The sequence below is a fragment of the Eurytemora carolleeae genome, unplaced genomic scaffold (assembly GCF_000591075.1).
Source record: "Eurytemora carolleeae unplaced genomic scaffold, Eaff_2.0 scaffold124, whole genome shotgun sequence".
In the NCBI taxonomy this organism is placed as follows: domain Eukaryota; kingdom Metazoa; phylum Arthropoda; class Copepoda; order Calanoida; family Temoridae; genus Eurytemora; species Eurytemora carolleeae.
This window is the reverse complement of record NW_019396953.1, coordinates 63,976-87,292: the sequence shown is the minus strand read 5'-3', so window position 1 is coordinate 87,292 and position 23,317 is coordinate 63,976. Positions and strand designations below refer to the sequence as shown.

Here is a 23,317-nt window from a genome sequence, read left to right as displayed (position 1 = left end):
GTATCACCCCCAACTTTCAACATACCTACTAATACCCTATAAGCTCACACATGCTCTAAGTAATCTGTATTTATTACTTGACTGATAAAATCAAGAACTCAACTTCAAGAAAACTGCGAAATATTTCAGGCGAAAAGTATAAAATTAAAAATAACAATAATTACTTTTATTTTAAAAGTCTTTCTTACGCGAATTTTAAAAAAGATAAATAAAATATCTTTTTCATTAAGTTTTTTTTGTTTACTTTTGTATACTTGTCTCAGAGAACTGACTTTTAAGAAAAGTCCGGAAGTAAGATCGATATCCCCCCCAACCTAGTTCCCCTCCCCTTGATGAGTATTGATATAAGTATAGTTTTGTATAACGTAAATTGAATATATACAATAACAACTTGACTAATGTACTGTAGTCTACAGATGTTATCATTTTTCACCAAATTCAACCAAAAATGTACAAAAATCTAAATGTGATATTTTCATAGAAAAAAAAAGTTTTTTAGTTTCTCAAAAAATGTTTTCCCCTGTTTCGGGTTCCCTGTTTTAAGGAAGTGCCATTGAGCTGCAAGGGGGGAGAAATAAATGCGACAAATCTGAATTGTTACAAATTTTGCCTTTTCAATTTTTTTTACAAATGGTAATCTTTGAGTTTTTTACAATTCCAAAATTTACTATTTTAAATTTAAATAAGAATATGAGTTTGTCCAAATGCTATTTTTTTAATAAAGAATAAAATGTTTAGAAATCATCTTTTTTGTAGGGTAACTTCCGGGTTCTGTTAAGATCTGGGGGTCGGGGAGTAGAAGGGAGGGGGAGGGGATGGTAGTGGAGGGGGAAGATATCTTCCACGCCCCATATTCCATGTCGTATCCCCGCCTCCCTCCCTCTCCGCCCCATTGGTTCCGAGACTGATTAACTCAGCCTCCCTTCAACCTAGTTCTACATTAATATAATTTCTTGTAAAACCAGGGGGGTGGAAATACGGAGGTAGAGAGGGGGGGAGCATCATAGAGAGGGAATGACTCCCCAGTTTGAGCGGTGTGGCAAGTTTGAGAGAGGGGGTGGTGTAACAACCAAGTTTGAGGGATTGGCACGCTCAGGCTGGAAGAGGCCGGGGATGTTATCATGGAAGATAATAGAGATATTTTTAGTTAGGAAAAGAGATGAAAAAGAAACTACAATAAACAAACAGAAATGAAAAAAGGAGGAACATATTTATGTACCAAAAAATCTATTAGGGGTAGAGAGGACAGGAAGCAGGCTTAGAAAAGGGGGAGAGGCCGGATGGGGAGAGGCAGGATGGGGATACTGGCCAAGTAAAACGGAAGAAGGGCATAAAGAACTAGCATGAAAGGTAGATGAATGAATATTCATCTCTATATTCTCTAGATGTCCGTTACTGACGTCACAACCGGAAGAGAGGAATCCGGAAATAAATCTTGGGTAGAATGATAGTTGAATAGATGAGTAGAAAATAGAAGATGGATAGAAAGTCACGTGTCACTTTTGTATTCCTTTCTTGGGTATGAATTATTCTTAATTATAGAAATGGATATTCGTGGAGGAAGGGGAATTCTTGGGTTTCGGGGGATTATAAAAGGGGGGATAGGGGGAGGAGGGGGAATTCGAGGGGGGATCGGAATTGAGGAGGGAGTTCTGGTACATGTGACGTACCTGTTCTACCCTATACCCAGAGTATGTTTAAATACCAAACTATAGATTTTAATTATATTTCTTGTTGTAATAAACTAAACGTGGCAATTAACCCTATGTCCGGGGCGGTCTTGCTCAGTGTTCAAGCATACTACTAGAGTCAAGTATTCTGTTCAAGCATGCTACTAGAGTCAAGTATTCTGCTCAAGCATGCTACTAGAGTCAAGTATTCTGCTCAACCATGCTACTAGAGTCAAGTATTCTGCTCAAGCATACTACTAGATTCAAGTATTCTGCTCAAGAATACTACTAGAGCCAAGTATTTTGCTCAAGCATACTACTAGAGTCAAGTATTCTGCTCAAGCATACTACTAGAGTCAACTGCTCAAGCATACTACTAGAGTCAACTGCTCAAGCATACTACTAGATTCAAGTATTCTGCTCAAGCATACTACTAGAGTCAAGTATTCTGCTCAAGCATACTACTAGAGACAGGTATTCTGCTCAAGCATGCTACTAGAGTCAAGTATTCTGCTCAAGCATACTACTAGAGACAGGTATTCTGTTCAAGCATGCTACTAGAGTTAAGCCTGATACTTGACTAAAGAAAAAGCGAAGAGACGATACAACAACGATGTTAAAATTGACAGAATGTGATTGTGGGGGTGATGAGCATGGGGGCTCCGAACCTACCAAAAAATCATGTTTACTTTACCAACGGAAATTGTTGTTTTCTTGGCATAGAATATGCCAAAGCTAAATGAAATATGATTGGAGAATTCTTAATCTAGCAGCGCCAGTATTTGGTGTATTTATCAATTTTAAACTCCTAAAGTTCCAAATTAACTTTTTTCCCGATTGAACTTTCGTTTTTTAACTCCATTTTTGAATGTATCAAGATGTAAGAATGTGTATCAAGATGTAAGAATATGTATCAAGATGTAAGAATATGTATCAAGATGTAAGAATATGTATCAAGATGCAAGAGTATGTAGGAAGATGTAAGAATATGTATCAAGATGTAAGAATATGTATCAAGATGTAAGAGTACGTATCAAGATGTTAGAGTATGTATCAAGATGTAAGAGTACGTATCAAGATGTAAGATTATGTAGGAATATGTAAGAGTATGTATCAAGATGTAAGAGTATGTATCAAGATGTAAGAGTATGTAGGAAGATGTAAGAATATGTATCAAGATGTAAGAGTATGTATCAAGATGTAAGAGTACGTATCAAGATGTAAGAATATGTATCAAGATGTAAGAATATGTATCAAGATTTAAGAATATATATCAAGATGTAAGAGTATGTAGGAAGATGTAAGAGTATGTATCAAGATGTAAGAGTATGTAGGAAGATGTAAGAATATGTATCAAGATGTAAGAGTATGTATCAAGATGTAAGAGTATGTAGGAAGATGTAAGAGTATGTAGGAAGATGTAAGAGTATGTAGGAAGATGTAAGAGTATGTAGGAAGATGTAAGAGTATGTAGGAAGATGGAAGATGTAAGAGTATGTATCAAGATGGAAGAGTATGTATCAAGATGGAAGAGTATGTAGGAAGATGGAAGAGTATGTAGGAAGATAGAAGAGTATGTAGGAAGATGGAAGAGTATGTAGGAAGATGGCCACGAACGGAGCCAAATAAAATAAATAACTTCGGACACGGGGAATAAGTAAATGGTAGAAAGGAGGAAGTGAATGAAGGAGGGGGGGGGGGTATGGAGCAAGGGGAAGGGAAAATAGATGGGGGGTTGGAGGGATAGGGAGGGATGGGGAAAAGTTTCGTTTCAATGAACTAGTATGTAATGATGAGATGGGGAGACATTAAAATGTATAGTTTTCTTGCATTTTAATTATCCTTCCAATTTTCACAATCAATTCATCGTGAAACAAAATAGTTTGGTAAATCATTATTGTTTATAAATTAGTACACTTAAAAGTGCCATACAGTTTGATTCTAGGATGCTAGGTTTCTAATAAATTTATTTTATCTGAAATCACAAGATTTTAAAATAGAACCTATGTTTTGGCAAGATGATTTAATTATCATGAAAATTTGGAATTCAAGCGGAAAGGGAGAGGAAAGAGAGAGGGGAAATGAAAGAGAGAGGGAAAAGAAAAGAGAGAGGGAAAAGGAAAGAGAGAGGGAAAAGGAAAGAGAGAGGGAAAAGGAAAGAGAGAGAGGGAAAAGGAAAGAGAGAGGGAAAATGAAAGAGAAGGAAAATGAAAGAGAGAGGGAAAATGAAAGAGAGAGGGAAAAGGAAAGAGAGAGCGAAAAGGAAAGATAGAGGGAAAAGGAAAGTAAACAGCAAGGAAAATTAGAGTAAAGGAAATGGAGGAGAGAAGAAAAATGGCAAAGGAAAAAGGAAAATTAAAGGAAATAGGAAAAAGGGGAAAAAATTAAGGTTGCCGTTGGAAGATGAGGATAAGACGACGCAGAGAAAAAAGAACAGTTCCATGGAATAGAAGAAGTAGAAAGGGGAAGAAAAAGGAAAGGGAAGAAGATTGGGGACTAGAAGGAGCAATGCAAATTTAACGAACTAGGGGATGGGGGGGGGAGGGTAACTAAAAGTGTTGGCAAAATATTTTCTAATTTATAAAAAAAATCTATCACATGATATTCTCTAGAAGATCTAGTAAACTCCATCCCAAGGTATTCTCTAGAAGATCTAAAAAACTCTATTCCAAGATATTTTCTAGAAGATCTAGAAAACTCCATCCCAAGGTATTCTCTAGAAGATCTAGTAAACTTCATCCCAAGGTATTCTCTAGAAAATCTAGAAAACTCCATCCCAAGATATTGATTCGGATCATGGGTTAGGATATGGGCAGGATGAGGATGGGTAGGATAAAGGAGAGGCGGCGGCCTCGCTACCGGAAGTGGCCTCTAGGGGAGCCAAAAACAACAAATTGATTGTTATTCTATCCTATTATCTTGTTAATCTTTAAAAAAAAATTATGCAGAAAAATTGTATTTCTACTTTCTGTTTTATTTTTCAATTCAATATTATAAATGCATCCCTGTTGAAATCTACTAAACCCCTAGACCCCCTCCCATCGCCTTCCATCCTAAATGAAAGCAATACAGCCTCGTCCCTTTCTGCATGCCTTTTGTATCTATTTACAACGATACAATAAATATTTATTTCTAATTCACTTTCTTAGCAAAAAGAAACTTTCTGTTTACGAAAATAGTCTTATGATCTTCCTTAGTCGTTATCTGCAACCTTTGACCTCGTCCCCCCCCCCCCTCGATATGGCAGCCTCAAGAAAGGCTGGTTTAGCGCCAAAATGCCGCCATTACAGCGGGTATCTATTTTTGCAGTAATTTCATTATGAAAAATTAAATATCTGTGCAAACTTTCTGCATGATGAGTGTGAGTACTTTTTATATAAATATATTGCATTGATTTTCACTTTAATTCTAAGATATGTAAGATCAGTTTTCAAGCAAATGTCAAGCTTTATGAAACAAGCAAAATCAAGCCACTTGGCTTACTCCTGACTTCAGATACATTTCAGGCTCAAAATCGTCAAATTCTTCCTCTTCTTCCAATTGTTCAGGTTTAGGCTACGAGGAAAAAAAGGTTTGGCTACAGTGGGACCCATAAAACTGAGGACTGTTAAATTCAAATTATTATTTTTAATTGTCCTATTAACATTAGAACAGCGGACAAAAACTCATTTTTCTTAATAAGTTAAATTGTAAACAACTGGTAAAACTATTTGCGTTTTTAAAACTATTTGCGTAAGAAGGGCGTATAATTTGGGGGGCGGACATCAGAAGAATGAGCGAATTATTTGCAGAACAGTGCATGTATTAATGAGAACATAGTGGATCTAAAAGAATTTAAAAAAATGTATTAAAGGAATTAAGTATTTGTCGCAAACTCTGATTTTCTAATCCCTATATCTCTACAACCCAACGTCGTAGACATTAGATATTTCAAACTATAAATTCTGTTAGAACAAGTAATCGGAGTTTGAAATGTCAACGATTTACACCATCATGTTACAAAGATGTAAGTATTAGAAAATTTGAGTTTGTGGCAAAGATTCAATTCCTTTGCGCCAAGTTATCAAACAATATCAAAAATAACATGATATGCGCTTGTTCTTTTTAAATATTTGTTGTTTACAATAAAATACATTTTTGTCTAAAAAGAAAAATGTATTTATGAAAAAATGTATTTTAACATTTGCTCAAGCGCGCGAAAACCCCTTAATCAGAAAAGAATTGAATAAACCCCATCATACATCGATAATCACATTTATCTTATAAAATACCCATTTATACCCATCGTCCTAAAGTGCCCCCCCCCCCCCTCTTGACATGTAAAGGAACCTAATGGGGATACATAATAATTGATTATCTTATATACAGAGTGTATAGATAGATAGATATAAAATCAATGCTAACATAATTATTATCATTGTACCAAACAGAGCAGCAAGCAATGTTCATTTATAGATTACATAAATAATATTATGTACAAATGTTTATATGTACGTTGTATATATTTGTATAACCCATACATTCCAGTGAACATCTATAATTTCTTGTAAAATGCATTGATGAAGGATATTTTTTCAAAGCTTGGATTTTTTATGACGTTGAAATAAGCATATTTTTATCTTTCGATCTCTATCTATTTATTCTATCCCATCTGCATGCTCAATGGAGTGATATAGTCTAAAAATGATATTATCATTTCTGGGCAACGAACAAGAGTTTGAACCTATTCCCCCTGAACTTACTAGACTTTATTCCTCTCGTATATAACAATTATGCATACAACATTTAACTTTATTTAGTTATCAAACAACTGAAGAGGAATGAATATCCCCCCAGGCCCTCCTACCCTATCCAAACATGATTTCAAAATTTAAATAAAAATTAAATAATATACTAACATTTTATAGTTTTAAACTTTTTTAAAAGATATTTAATGATTTAAAAATAAAATCTTAGTTTTAAAATATGCAAAATATGAAACTTCAAATTAAAGTTTTTTTTCCAAATCTATGGAAGGGATATTGGGAAATGTATCCCATTAAACATTTTCTGTGAGACACCCTGTAAGACGCATACCTCTAAACTTTTATTCTGGAAACCCCTGTAAAAAATTACTTACATTATCCCTGAGGAGATAATGCTCCAATGTTCTACCAGGGTCCAACCAGACTCCCTTCTTGGGATCCTCATCTGCCAGGAACAATCCATACTGAGCTGGGGGACCTAGACCCTTGATCTCAACCAACTTCTCCCTCAGAGCACTCCCAGCATCCACCACCGTCGTCTAGATCAGGAATATCATCAATATCATCATCATCATCATCATCATCATCAACATTAATATCCGTATTAACATCATCATCATTATCTTCATCATCGTCATCATCAATATCATTATCATCAACATTAATATCCGTATTAACATCATCATCATTATCTTCATCTTCATCATCGTCATCATCATCATCAACCTTAATTTCCATATTAACATCATTATAATTATCTTCATCATCGTCATCAACATCAACATCAACATCAACATCAACATCAACATCAACATCAACATCAACATCAACATCAACATCAACATCAACATCAACATCAACATCTTAATTTCCATATTAACATCATTATAATTATCTTCATCATCGTCATCAACATCAACATCAACATCAACATCAACATCAACATCAACATCAACATCAACATCAACATCAACATCAACATCAACATCAACATCAACATCAACATCAACATCAACAAAAACATTATCATCATAATAATCAAGCTTATCATCATCATCATCAACATCAAATGAACCTAAAATGAAAAAATCATAAAAATCATGGATCATAAAGAATAAATTTGATTACTAAATTTGTAAATCTATAAAATGATTTATTTGCATCTCAGATTTGAACTGTGAAATCTGTCAAACGGGGGAATGTGAAGTGGATTTATGATTTGAGTAAATGAATCTAAGATTAAATTTTTTAAAAAAAGGTCACGAACAATCTTCTTTTGGATCTCACACCCATAACACTATGGAGTACGTAGACGAGTTTTAACTAATCTAGTGTGTAATATAGCAATTAGTTTTACCAGCAGCTTAAAAATCAACTTATAAAGTTAATTGGCTCCGTATTTAAGTGTTTTATGTTTATATTTGACTATTTAACTTGAGTCCAATACTCCAACGACCAACAGTCGTATCCCTACTCCACAATTATGGGTCCCACTGTTCAAACAAAATGGTCTGCGGTAGTTTGTGAAATTATTAATAGAATCAGAGTCCGAGTTTAATGAATTTAAGCTGCGTCTCAAATACTCCAAAAACCGGTTTTCAATTGAGCGCTTACTTAAATCTTGAAAAATTTAATACAATTTTAAGTGGAACCAACCTTATTTGAGCCGCGGCTTAACTTTAAATTCTTTAAATTCGGCCTCAGGTTGTTTTTAAAAAGGCTTGAGCTTGAAAACATTTACAAACTGTGAATCTTTCTCGTCCATTTTTCACAAAAATTTCTATTTTCGAAAAATCTTCATACTTGACAGTCAAAAGTACACAAATTCCCAATTCTCTTATCTAATAAATGGTTGGTTCAACCATGAATACGAGAATACAGGAGTTAGGTTAGAACAGTTGGCGTCAAGTTACGCATAGTTAGTGACTTAGTGACGCACCCATTTATTCCCTTAATAGGAAGTAATAGAACATGACGTTTTGAGAGGGGGAGGGGGGGGGGGTGTTACGATAAATATATAAGATATCAGAAAAAAATAGTATGTTGAACAAAGGGCCTGCTTTATAAAAATATTTAAAAGCTTGTAAAATAATCAAATTTTAACCCTTTATATATTTTCTATCTATCCTCACTAGTAAATTTACTTTTTCCTTATCATATAACTTTGATCTCTCTCCAAAAATATTACAGATTTGAAAAACTTGCTCAGTCCTTGATGCAAGATTGTTGATAGGCTCAGTTTACAAAAATATGCACAGCCACACCATCCGCTTTGCTTTAAAATTGATTGATTGATAAAATGATTGATTGACTGATTGTTGAATTTATTAATGGGCAATCCCTTCCTTATACTAAGAATAACCCTACCCTTTTTATTTCAAAATAGCAAATAATCAAATATTATTCAAACGAAATTTAAAATCCTGACTCCCCCCCCCATGCCCCTCCTTTATTAAACCTACCCCTCCTCCCCTCTCTTCATTGAAGATAGACATCAAAGTATTTCCGATCCCGACCTTTGGTATGCCTGAATAGAACTTCTAAGCATATGACCTTGAATGGGCCTGAACAGTGCCCCCCCCCCATCTCTCCTCACACCTACCCTGGTTATGATAAGAGAAAAATTTCAACCATTGAAATGTGTCTGAGTACACTACTCATGTTTATTGGACTTTTAAAATCATGACTTGAGTCTAACAGTCTTCTTCCTATTTCAAAGTATAATTGTTCCCGCTATAAAATGATAATGAAAAAATATTGACAACAGTTATTTTCATACATGGTTTCCAAGAAAAATTAGAGAATGAAAGCGTTAATGGGATGCATTTATCAAATTTAATTTACGAGCTTTAGTGGTCAGGAATTATACACATAAACTTATATAAATAATTAATTTTATAATTGAATGCATCACTCATCAGAAACTTAATAAGTTCAAAATCAATTTTTGGATCTAGATAGATCCCAGGGATGTTCAGCTAGTTTCATGAGGGCAAAATTTTAAGTAAATATACCATGGGGGGATTTATATCACTTTTATTTCAAAACCGTATCTCAATTTATTCAGATTTGGATAAAACACTGCCAATAATGTAAAAATTTGCATTTTTAACTTTTATGTTAAAGATAAATCTTAAAATGGAACATTTCAAATCTTTCTTTTTAATATATTGTAGATATATATTTAAATGTAAGATGAACATATAAATCATAAATTCAGTTCCTTAAAACGATTTTGACATTTTATATTAATTACTGTGAAACTGGCAAAAAAATTGACATTTTTATTGATTTCTTCACGTCGCGGTAAAAGATTTAAATCAAAGTAAATTTCTCTTCATATTTAAATCTTATATGTTTCCAAAAATAACTGCTTTCATGAAAGAGCTATTGAAAAAGTGTTTTAAGATTCCAGTATGTAGTTTTCTCATACTAGCTGTGTAAATACAAAACTAGAGAACCAGTAATGTTGCATAAATTTGACACTCTACTTTTTTCTAATGTAGTGTAGCAACGAGTATGTCATGCCACCTTTGGTCCTTTAGCAAAGAAAATTATAAAGAAATCATGACGAATCTTAACCATTTTAATCCATAAGTTATTAGTGGAAAACCCCATTCCGGTTTTTAGAATAATGTTGTTGAATATTTTACAATAAAATTTTTAGGGTTGAACCACTGTAAACAAAAGGAGAAGGTCAAAAGTTTGCCACACTACTGTTACGATTTTGTGACCTGATGGCTCCTCAAGTTTTAATTGTATGCACAAATATAATCACAAAAAAAAAGAAAATTTATCCGTTAACATTCAACAGAAATTCAACAGATTTGTTCTTCTCAAATCTCTACAGCTCATCAATAAGTGAATTTATTATCAAAAACATGGAAGATTTTAATTTTACTTTAGTTTGACGTTAAACTGAAGAAGGCTGTACCTGGGGGTTGAACTGAAGAGCTTTCCTGACGAGCTCGACCTCCTGCCCCCGCTCGTTCCTCTCCACCACCCGGAACCTTAGGGTTAACTGCGCCATCTTCACCCTCCCTTACCTGGAAAAAAAATCAATCCAAATCAATAATCAATCACATATGATAAAAGACCAAACTCTAGTTTTCAAATCCCTGATATTTTAAACTTTTTGATCTAACATAATTAATTGATTGACAAATCAAAACTTTACGACAACATCAGGTTTCAAAGATAGTATAGAAAATAGGATGAGAGTCGGTAAAGAAAAATATATAATGTTTTTAAATATAAAAAGAACTAAACAAACTCTATTTTTATAATCTTTTATTTTTGTAACCTGATGTCGTAAAGCTTAGATATATAAACTATAAATTCTGTTAAATTTAGAAGTTAAAGATTGAAAAATCAAAGGTGATACACATTATGGGTTTTTAAAATTAGAGTTTGAGTATTTAGTTCTTTAGAAAAAGATAAAAGGATAAAATGAGAATAAAAAACTGAGCGTGAAAGAAAAAAATTGGTAAAAAGGCGTGGCATAAAGAGGGCGGGGCCCTGGCACATGAAATATAAACAAGGAGTCAAATTGCACCGAGCAGACTGTTTATGTTTATTCTTCAATGACGGGTTTTAAATCCTTCATTCAGAAATTTTAAAAAGTTTATTCAAGTTAAATTTCTCTAATATGAAATTTTTTGAATAATTTTAATATCGAACTACACCTATTTGCACGCTTACTACTTGCATAATCGTTTAACTATGGCCGATCTTTTTACATAAAATCTTAATTTATCAAATGAAGATTATTTAAAATCTCTTCATATTGTCATGTCAAAATAAATACTTATTTAACAAAGTAATAGAAGAATCGATTTGAACATTCTGATTTCTAGTTCTATGTTAGTATATCTATCATAAGCCTGATAATATACACAGGACAAGCATATAACACCCCCCCCCCTCCCCGGCCCTACAGCAAGTGAATGATGAGACATGCAAACGGCAGATTTACCCCATACTCTGCTTAAATTTGACCGCTTTCCATTATTTCAAAACCAACAGGGACGTAATAAAGCTAGAGATTTGACCAGAGCTGAAAACTTTAGAATGGGATATCCTTAATCCTGATCGGATAATTAATCTGGAGATTAAAAATGAGAGGAGAATAAGCAATATTTAATCTCGAGATTAAGAAAAAGAGTGGATTAAGCATTAATCCCGATATCCACCATTCTAAAGTTTTCACCTCAGGGGGGTTCTCGATTTTTACTTTCCCGGTCGCGCCCCTCCACTTGAACTCAAAGAAGCTACTTTTAAAGCCGGAAGGGGGGCACGTCCTATAACTTAAAGGATTAAGAGATGAATTGAGAGGGTATAGAATTCAATCGGGGTTCGACGGTTTAAAGAACCGGTTTGAATAAATAACTAAGTGAAACTATTTGAAAATGAGTCTTAAAACACTAAGTCGCCTGACAAACACCTTCTTTTTGCATGTTTCTTATGTGTTAAAGTGAAGTGTACACAAGGTGATAATATTACTAAATATTATATCCCGGCTCAAATATCCAACAAGAGAAAGTTAAAAGAATTTCCCCGGAATTTAGACGTTTGAGCTTCATTCAATATTTTTCTCTGGCCAATCTGACCTTGGGTGATAAACTAGTGACACTTTTCAAGCCTTACACGGTAAACATCACAGGCAATAATTAGGCTTAGTTCACTCAAAACTAACTAAGCATGTTCTTTCAAACATTGACTATCAAATAAAAAAAAATTTGAATTTTTAAGTTAAAAACGTGTATGGTCAGAAAAAAGTACATTTTTTTGTGAAAATGGGTTCGAAATTAAAGTCTCCTTTAGATTTCTTAGTTTTAAGTAAAACAAATGCTTTAAAAGGTTTTGTTTATCAACTTCTCTTGCTTCTCAATACTGTCAAAATAATGTTTCAATAAAGTGTTTTTGGTGAAAATCCGTCACATAGATTCAGTCACAGGGTCGGCTTTGAAGTGTCGCTATGCTTTGAGCTTAGATTTCACCGTTCTAACTCACTTATACTTTTCTGTAGCCCTTTATGTACATTTTATCACTATAAAGTACTTGTTTTTAGCTTTGGCGAAATTCTCATTAATTTTTGCTTGAGAGCATGAGACCTCTTAACCACAGTGCTGTATCTACATTCTAAGTTTAGAACTTTCAACAAAAAAAAACTGTAAGTTAAATGATCACCCAAAGTTGCACTGGTAGCTTAAAATCATTCGCTTTTTAGGGTTGAATTTATGCTGAACGTTTATATTCTCATATATATCTAGATATTCATTTGCTTTTAGCAACTAAGAGATAAGTTGTTAATAAATCATTTATCAATATGAATCTGTCAAAACTAAAATAGCTTATTCATAATTTATCAAAATTCAATCCAGCTGGAATGAAATTTCATAAAAAAAATTTCAACTAACAAAATCTTTCTGTATATGTTGATATGTGTGCGTTGAGAGAGCTAGGTGTGTATGATGTAAGATGGCCTAAACTTACTTTGGTTTGTGGCTTTAAACCTGTTTCAAGCAGTGATCTAATACGGATACATCTGTTCACATTTATTCAGATTCCCACCAGCCGACACGTTTTCTATAAACAAAGTGCACTTTTACCCACTAGTAGACAAAATACTTTCACTTCACACTTTATTTTATATAAGTAATTAATCATATATATATATACTGAACTATCTAACTATGTTTTCACTTTAGGGCACTTTAACTCCAAACAACAGGAATCTAATTTATAAATTTGTAAAACTGCGTTAACTTCTCCGATAATGTGCCTTTATCGTAGACGCGCACAATAGCGCTGAAGAATATTCACATTTGGTCTGCGCGCACGGTCTGTATATACGCGCAGATGTTTCAAGATGAACTGACAGAGGTTTACGGGCTGGGAGCCTGCCCAGCTTGCACACCTGGGCAGCTAGAGGTGGGGAGGGGGGGGGGGGTCAAAATGTCCAACAACCCCCCAAACTTAACCCTACAGGACAATATCCTGGACTCAATATCAGGAAATATTGTTCAGACATAAATTATTATTTTATTTTTAGAAAATTGAATTATTTTGTGGACACCCTGCAGCTCGTTGCATACATATGTGGGCACTAACTTTAGTCTTGAGATTGACAGGAATCCTTTCTCTGCTTACAGGGTGGAAACATTACAATTATGAACAGAATAAAACTGTCTTGCATATATTTATATATTAGATGTTACAATGCCAATTAGACATTGTACTAGAAAACCTTCAATTTCAAATTAAACTTTTATAAAAAGTATTCAATATTTTTAGATATATTCAAATTTGTGTAATTAAAAACAAATGCAATAATAATTTGAAATAATAATATTATTGATATTTTATATTCAAATAAATTTTTGACAATAATGACGTATTTATTATTGTTCTAAGCGTAGCATACAAACTCAGTACTCTAAGCTGTATATCCTTGTATAAGCTGTATGGATAATGCCAGTAATTCTAGTGCATGTATTTGCCAGGCAAATCTGTGCAAAAATGCATGCATGTTCCAAGAGTAATATTTAAGGGGGGTGTGGGGGGGAGACCTTGTATATTTGTAGATTAAAATATTTAAATTTAGTTGAAAGAATTCAAAGCTAATGCCTTAGTTATTGAGGGGGGGGGGGGGGAGTATTTGAGAGATTTAAAGACTACAGGACAAGCATATAACACCCCCCCCCCTCCCCGGCCCTACAGCAAGTGAATGATGAGACATGCAAACGGCAGATTTACCCCATACTCTGCTTAAATTTGACCGCTTTCCATTATTTCAAAACCAACAGGGACGTAATAAAGCTAGAGATTTGACCAGATATTTAAAGAATAAGTGTTTTCTAAAAAAAGCAAAAACGGACTAAAGATTAACAGCTGTAAAGGCTCTTTCATAATGTTCAAGCATTTTTCATGCCAAAGAGTCAAACATTTGGAAGAAATAAAGATAAAAAATGAAAAGGAACGGTTTGGCAAATTTTAAATAATTTTTCATATCCTGAAAGTTAGTCATTATCGACGCTTACGTGCCAAAATTTCCCCTCCTTCTCTTAAACTATTTCATATTGTCAAATTCTGACTTAGACAGATTTTTTGATAAGATTACAATCAAGCAAGTCAGAATTTTATTTATTATTTTAATTAAAAATAACTAGATGTCAACTCTTATCTTCAAACACAACCATAAAGAAAAAATATGTTTTGAACTAGACATGTCACCTATATATTGTAATGTTTTGAACTAGACATGTCACCTATATATTGTCATGTTTTGAACTAGGCATGTCACCTACATAAATAGTATAATGTTTTGAACTAGACATGTCACCTATATATTGTCATGTTTTGAACTAGACATGTCTGTCATGTTTTGAACTAGGCATGTCACCTACATAAATAGTATAATGTTTTGAACTAGACATGTCACCTATATATTGTCATGTTTTGAACTAGACATGTCACCTATATATTGTAATGTTTTGAACTAGACATGTCACCTATATATTATCATGTTTTGAACTAGACATGTCACCTATATAAATAGTGTAATGTTTTGAACTAGACATGTCACCTATATAAATAGAGTAATGTTTTGAACTAGACATGTCACCTATATAAATAGTGTAATGTTTTGAACTAGACATGTCACCAATATAAATAGTGTAATGTTTTGAACTAGACATGTCACCTATATAAATAGTGTAATGTTTTGAACTAGACATGTCACCTATATAAAAAGTGTAATGATTTGAATTAGACATGTCACCTATAAAAATATTATAATGTTTTGAACTAGACATGTCACCTTTATAAATAGTGTAATGTTTTGAACTAGACATGTCACCTATAAAAATAGTGTAATATTGTTTTAAACTAGACATGCCACCTATATAAATAGTGTAATGTCTTGAATTAGACATTTCACCAATATAAATTGTGTAATATTGTTTTGAACTAGACATAAGAAAAGCACGTTTTAAACTAGAATTGTCACCAAATAGTGTAATATTGTTTTAAACTAGACATGCCACCTATATAAATAGTGTAATGTCTTGAATTAGACATTTCACCAATATAAATTGTGTAATATTGTTTTGAACTAGACATAAGAAAAGCACGTTTTAAACTAGAATTGTCACCTATAAGAAAAACATTTTTTAAACTAGACATGTCCTATTTAAGAAAAAGAATGTTGTAAACTAGACATGTCCTATTTAAGAAAAAGAATGTTGTAAACTAGACATGTCCTATTTAAGAAAAAGAATGTTGTAAACTAGACATGTCACCTATATAAATAATGTAATGTTGACAGAAGCTGAAGCCTATGGTGCCTGAAAGCGAACATATAAACTTTGATACGAAAATTACATTTGATAAGGCAACCACTTCCGGTTCATATATAGTATAGATAGATAGATAGATAGATAGATATAGATAGATAGATAGATTCTTGAGCTGAGTCGTGAACCATGTTTGAGATTCATCAGCAAATGAATTTATTTTACAATGGGCGCAACTAAAATTTTTGCTAGGGGGTGGGGCGATTTGCTTTACGGGAGAAGTATAATTTTTTCGATTTGATAAAATTTTTACTGGGATGGACCCCCAATTTTTTTACTATATTTAGTTCCTTTCTGATAAATGAGTGAAACCCTGACAACGGAACGATAAAAATAAACGAAGTTGACAAAAGAGCAAAACCCTGACCAACGCTGGCAGCCATGATTTCAAATTATGTTCGCCCCAAGGGAAAAAAACTAATTCTGATAATTTAATTCGGTCATTTCTTTAATGAAGACTTACTTTCACACTTATATAGATAGATTTATCAAAAAAAATGCGGGGTCAGCTCCTAAAGTTTATAGGTTAAAAACTGATGTAATATTAAGGTGTTCATCGTAAAAAGTTCATCAACTTTATGCAATAAATGTCTGCTTTAAGTTCTTGAATCTTACGCATTATGCGCGTAAATGCAGTTTCTTCTAACTTCTTGATATTTATGTGCGTAATAATGACGCCTGCAGTTTCTTAAACTGACGCATAGTAACATAAACTATGTATATTAAAACTACAATTAAATTGTTAAAATAGAATGAAACACGGTTTAGATATGGGTAATGTGACCTTGTACTTTGTGAAAATGTGCATGCATGATGTACAATGTAAAAACAATACATAACGTACGTACATTGTACATAGTTAACTGTAGATCTTAACTAAAGAAATTGATTCCTTGCTACAAACTCTGATTTTCTTATCCATAATTTTTTAACATGAACGATTTACACGATCAGGTTAAAAATTTTGAGTTTGTGGCAAAAATTTAATTCCTTTGGCAATATTTAATATTGGTGTAAAGTCCGGAAAAGAGTAAAGCCCAAAAACTAATGGTCACAGAGGGCAAAAGAAGAAATAAAAAAGCATCAAAACTTAAGATTTTACTTAAAAAGAAGGCATGCAAAGAAGACATGACACGAAGACATAAGGTGGATATTTTGTGCAGGTTTGGGATGAAGGGGGGGGGAAGGTTGTTAGGAAGTTAATTATAGATGTTTTTCTCGTCTACAGTCTTAACAATAGGGTTCAAGTCTGAAGAATAAAGTGGGTGGCGGACAGACAAATGAAGGAAAGATGAATTGTTTTTCTTATTCATTTTCATCTTCCTTCTTCCTTTCCTTCTCATTCATTTATTCTCATCCTTCCTTCTTCCTTTCCTTCTCATACATTTATTCCCATCCTTCCTTCTTCCTTTCCTTCTTATTTATTTATTCTCATCATTCCTTCTTCCTTCCTTCTTCCTTTCCTTCTTATTTATCTATTCTCATCATTCCTTCTTCCTTCCTTCTTCCTTTCTTTCTCATCCTTCCTTCTTCCTTTCTTTCTCATTCTTTCATCTTCCTTTCCTTCTTATTCATTCCTTCTCATCCTTCCTTCTTCCTTTCTTTCTCTTTCTTTCATCTTCCTTTCCTTCTTAGCCTCATTCTTTTTTATTATTTCCTTATTACTTAATTTACTTTGTACTTCATTTCAAACTCACAATGGTACCCTTTCAGCCTCGACTTCAATAACAATTAGATAAGGATATAAAGTTGTTTTTTTATTTTAAAAAAAATCCATTAGGTCAATTGTTCCTTGTTTTCGCTGAGTAGATTTGCTTTTTACTTTACATAGAAACCGCAATTGCTAAATATTAATTTTTTCAGATAGAAAAAATAATATTATTTTTACTCAGATAAAGGTTTAAAGGGTAGCCTTGATAATGGGACATGTATGTTATAACTCTTCCAATAGGGATGCCCCGGTTTAACCCCTCACTAAGGTGCCCCGGTTTAACCCTTCACTAAAACAAAGGTTTAAACTGCATCAACTCATCAGCACTCCATGGTTTCTTCGTGTCTTGTTAAAACATGTATGATCGAACCCTAGGCATGCCAACACATTAAACACTCGGCAATATTTTAAGATATATTGGAAGCAATATTTTATCGGAAAATATCGTTGTACTCATCGTTGTACACAAGGTTGTGCACAAGGTTGTACACAAGGTTGTACACAAGGTTGTACACAAGGTTGTACACAAGGTTGTACACAAGGTTGTACACAAGGTTGTACACAAGGGTGTACACAAGGTTGTACACAAGGTTGTACACAAGATTGTACACAAGGTTGTACACAAGATTGTACACAAGGTTGTACACAAGATTGTACACAAGGTTGTACACAAGGTTGTACATTGTGATAAAAAAGGAAATATATAAATATTTCAAGGATAGAAAAATGAAGAAATGAATGTATGGAATGAAGAAGGAAGAGTCATGAAATGTGTGAATATATAAAAAAAACTCTGAGCTCATGAATAGATCTGATGAGTCTAGTCGTGAGACCTGTAACAGTAAACCTATCCTGGCAAACCTGCCTTATAGTAAACCTATTTTTTAAACCCAACCTAGTATTAATTCCACATCGGGGCCCCTCTCCCCCTGTGAAAACTGTAAAACGAGCAACCCTATCAGCCTTGTCTCGTTTAATTTTCAAAACAATGGCCGTATACGTAAATAAAAGAGTTTAAATGTTTGTCATCTAATACCCCGGGATATAAAGAGTGGTTGTCTTGAAACATAATATGCCTGCTTAGAGCGCTTTCTGCAGTTTTAAAGGATTTGCAATATCATGTATTCTATCACGCGTCCCCATCATAGAACCAAATTCAAGTCCCTAACCTTCAAGGTCAACTAGATAAAGATGGGACGTGTTTGATTTCTCTTTTAAATATATCCATTCACGTCAAATATTTTGTATAATATTATTCGTCTAGACTTTAAATACCCCTTCTCCAGGCAACTGTATTTATAATACTTAGTTTTATTGTTTCGTCTATACAAAAACTTGTCAGAAAATTTGATCAACATTTTTTAAAACTTTTTTATTTATCTATCTAAGCTTTTTTTACTTAAGGGAGCCCTCCAACTGTGAAAAGTTCATACAGGTCAAAAAGCACATTTTTTGGCAACTTTTCACCATTAATATTCTTTAAAATGATTCACGGTAAACGTCTAAAAAATAAACCCGGAGATGAGATTTTGGAAGTAATCTAGATTCTCCGAATTATTATGTTTTTAAACACACTAAAAAATGCACAGAAAATAGGTTGAACATGCACGAAAAACTGGTTAAAAAATGCACACAAAATAGGTTAAAAAATGCACTTAAATTAGGTTAAAAATACTCGATAAGTAGGTTGAAAACGTAAAAAGGATTTCCCATGCAAAATATTTACATGTGCACAATTTAAATTTGTCCTGGAACCATTCTAAAGTTTGGGCACCAATATCCTGCGGCGAATTCGCAGATAATTTAGCGGTAAAACCGGCTAGTTCGCAGCATGGGGAGAATACGCAAATACGCGGATACGCACTTACTCAGGGACGGTCGCTTGGCGTCATTACGTGGGTCAAGGGGAGAGGGGGGGGAGGGTCAATAAGTCAAAGAATTTAAAGAACAGGAATGTCAAAAGGGGGCGGAGAGTTTGCGCTGCATTATTTTTTTTTTTTTTTAAATATGAGGGTTAACATGTAAAATTTGGGTGTTTTGTTTCAATATATATATTTTCTATGATATCATCAGTTCTGGTTTAAATTTAAAATCAGTTTTTTTACTTAATTGGAAATGGCTAAATGTTTAAATAACAAAGAAATAAACTGAACCCGTTCCACAAAGTCCAAAATGACATGAAAACATTTCAAACTTTGATCACTTTGTTCAAGCAGAATGCTTGGTTTGAAATATCAAAAGTCTAACGACGTCCGGTAACAAACATCTCGTGGCATTTGTTCAGTTCTTTTGCAGTTTAGTTTTGATTATGATTTAATTAAACATTATAGGACTTACTTTAGCCGGGACTTTCCATATCTATTTTGTCCCAATTCAACAGAAGTTTCAGAAAGACTTACCTAAAAAAAGAAAAAAGAAATTATTTACTAAAATCTATAGTTTAGGGTTTAGATAAATACCTACTCGTCATATATGTGCATTGAATACATTTAATACATAAAATACATTTAATGATAATAGGTATATTCAATAATTTACAAAGTCGGCGCGAAGCACCCTAGATTTTTAAGCCTATAAATGTATATGGATGATATAAATCTAAGAGGATGTTTGTGCATATCTGATTTATGTTCTGTAAGACCCATGAAGCTTGGCACCAATTTTACCCGTTTAACTATTTTTATCTAAAGTATATTGAGATAACACATAAAAATGTGAGGGTTGAACACGTTAAACGCATTAGGCTTGACAGGGTTAATGTTTACCAAGTATAAGATTGAGGATTAATATTTCAACAGTAGCCTCCATGTTAACGGTAAGTGTTTCCTACTTTAAAATGTTTTGCGTATTTTCCTGTGAGCAGTATTTTTACTGTTTCCCGCATTTCCTGAGCAAATCCTAATTTTATTCTTAGCTCACATTGTTTTGGAATACTAAACCATATTTCAAAAGATACTTTGAAACAAAATTTCCCTGACGTTGTAAAGACGGTTATATGAATCAAGATTAACCCTTTGAAAGAATTTTTTTAAGTTTAAGTTTAAGTTTTAATTTTCTCAAAATCACGGCAGAAATCCAGAAAATTCCCACACGGCCCAAAATTAAAAAAAAAAAATTCTCAACTTTTTTCAGAATTGTCATAAATTTGCTGTGACATCACGGGGATTTAAATGTTCAGGCTTACTAGAAAGTGAGTCTTCATTTTCGAACCTATTAGCTTATAAAAAGAAGAATTATTTTATTTTTCATTTTAGATATGACACATTTTAGGGATTTAAACACAAATTAAACATAACTCTATATATTCCGATAAAACCCGGGCACTTGTAAAATTTCTGGTGTCTAGGATGGTAAAACTAGGAATACAATACTATTTACAAGGTTGAATGATAAGAGGGTTGGATAAAGTGACAGGTGCGCACAGTTCAACAAATAAAGATCTAAGAAAGAATAACATTACTCCGGAGGGGGTATTGGGGTCAGAACGTATAAATGGGTTTAAATCTCAGGGTGTAACTTGAGCTAGCTTGCGTGCGCACACGCAATAATTGATTATTGAACAGAGCGCAATATTTTAACCTAACACACCCACATATTCGCGCACAGACAAACAAGAAACATGATTTGTGAAGATGTTGACGCCCTAGCAATATGGAGAATGGAGGGGGGGGGGGGAGTGGCCTTAATTGAAGGTGGGGTAATATAAAAATAGATATTATCAAGCCACTTGGTTTTCTGAGAAATACACTGGAAGTATGACTCATTTCTTAAATACAAACAATACAAGCAAGAGAAAAGTATAGATATATGTACAATGTACATGTACAGTATATAGACAGCTTATAAAGTATTAATGAACACTGTACACCATATACACTCTCCTGATATATTATTAATACTAATTTTAGCTGTTATCCGTTGCTCTTCAAATCAAACTGGCATTTTTCTTTGTAACCCGTATTTCGCAGATTTATTTTGTATAAATATTCGCATTTAAAGAAATAAAACATTATGGCAATTTTCCCGGGGAAAATTTGTCATCTTTTATAAACCATAAACCTTTCCTGGGGTCATGTTATATAGTTGCCACAAAAGAATTGGGCTCGATCGGCTTAGCCGTTTTGATGTTCATTGGATACAAACAAACTAGATTATATTGATGTATTGAACGTGAGTACCATTCAATTTTGTTACCCACAGAGATAAAGAATTGATGTTATAATCAAACTTTTTGCACATCCTTACAAATATACTTTGTATTCTCTCTCTCGCTCCACCCCCTTTCTTCTTAATATTGCAAAATCAATCAAATTTAGTGTCTGCCATCTGATTAAAAATGTATTTTTTTAACAAGCGTTGTCTTATTTACAATACTTCAGTCAAAAACAATTTTTGTTAAACAACTAATTTTTTTTACATTTGAACATTTATTTTCCAGTTTAAAGTAAATATCTTAATGTTTTCTTAAACCTAAAAAGGTTCATATCTTAATTATGAAAATTGTCATAATTGCAAAATTATGCTCATTGCAATCCTTGGATAATTATCGCAATGCAAGTTTGCAGAAAGCATAAAACCGCTTAACTCCGCCGTCTCCTTGCAGTACTCAAAAAATAAACATTCAGTTCTCATTTTTACTTTTTTCAGGCGAATTGCACCTACGCCTGCACAATGAACGGAGCGGGCAGTTTCAAGTTTTTTAATTATAAAAAGTCAAATGACAACTTTTTTAATTTTCAGAATAACTTAACCTTTCAAATAAATAACTTTTCTCCAAAATCCTTTTTTATCTTTTAATTTTGGATTCTCTCCATAAAATCTTATTATTTAGATCCTTCAATTTCTGCTCATGATAATAAAAGTTTTTATGATGGGTCCTTCCCCCCCCCCCCCGTATCCTGGTCTAAGAATGCCTGTAGCACGGTGGACATGCCTGTTTTAGGTTTCATTGGTCTCTCTGCACCATCAAACAAGAAAAAAATTATTTCAAAAATGCAACCTTTTTTAAATATTAAACTAATCCAATTAATACCTTTTAAACGTAGAACTGTATTATTTTATTATTTTGGCGAAAACATTTTTTATAAATTTCTGGTGTCGGGGAGAGACCGAAATATTTGTCCTTGACTGGTCATACATACGGCATGGGTTTGCTACTTGTCATATTATATACTCATACACAATACTAGCCGCAGGAATACAAACATAATGTACTGCAGTTTTTGGGAGTAATACAAGCAAAATGTACTGCAGTTTTTGGGAGTAATACAAACAAACAAACTAACTTACTGCCAACTACATATTATATACCCATACACAATACTAGCCGCAGGAACACAAACATAATGTACTGCAGTTTTTGGGTGTAATACAAGCAAAATGTACTGCAATTTTGGGAGTAATACAAACAAACAAACTAACTTACTGCCCACTTCATATGCATTGCAGAATTAGTACAATGTACAATGTATAGTGTAAAATGTATATATACCTTGTATATATACTTGGTCTAAATACATATATAATATATATACACGTATTTTGTATTTATGAGTATCTTATCTGTATCTATGTATTTAGACCAAGGGAAGTATATATATATACATGTGTTTATGATATATGAGAATCTAAGTGATCGAGCAATATAAAGATACGAATCATATTTTCAACATTGTAAATTTATCTATGTTCTAACCAACTACCATACTACCTATCCTCATAGATATGATCTTGATTTTAGCTCAGTAGGGGGTTTATTCCACTTTATACTCTCAAATCCAACCATCCAACTATCCAACAATCCAACTATTCAACCATCCAACCATCCAACCATCC

The 23,317-nt window shown here is 33.2% G+C and overlaps 1 protein-coding gene across 1 annotated transcript in view; it reads right to left on the bottom strand.

Annotated features, from left to right (window-relative positions):
- The window catches only part of LOC111710472 (talin-2), a 48,771-nt gene extending 35,505 nt beyond the window's left edge, over nucleotides 1–13,266 (bottom strand). The window contains exons 1-4 of the mRNA XM_023484572.1: nucleotides 12,911–13,266; nucleotides 10,350–10,461; nucleotides 6,790–6,954; nucleotides 5,154–5,225 (exon numbers count right to left, since the gene is read on the bottom strand). Coding sequence (XP_023340340.1) covers nucleotides 5,154–5,225; nucleotides 6,790–6,954; nucleotides 10,350–10,445 — 333 coding nt within the window. The 5' untranslated portion in view covers nucleotides 10,446–10,461; nucleotides 12,911–13,266. The remainder of the gene's footprint in view (nucleotides 1–5,153; nucleotides 5,226–6,789; nucleotides 6,955–10,349; nucleotides 10,462–12,910) is intronic.
- Nucleotides 13,267–23,317: the final 10,051 nt, after the last annotated feature.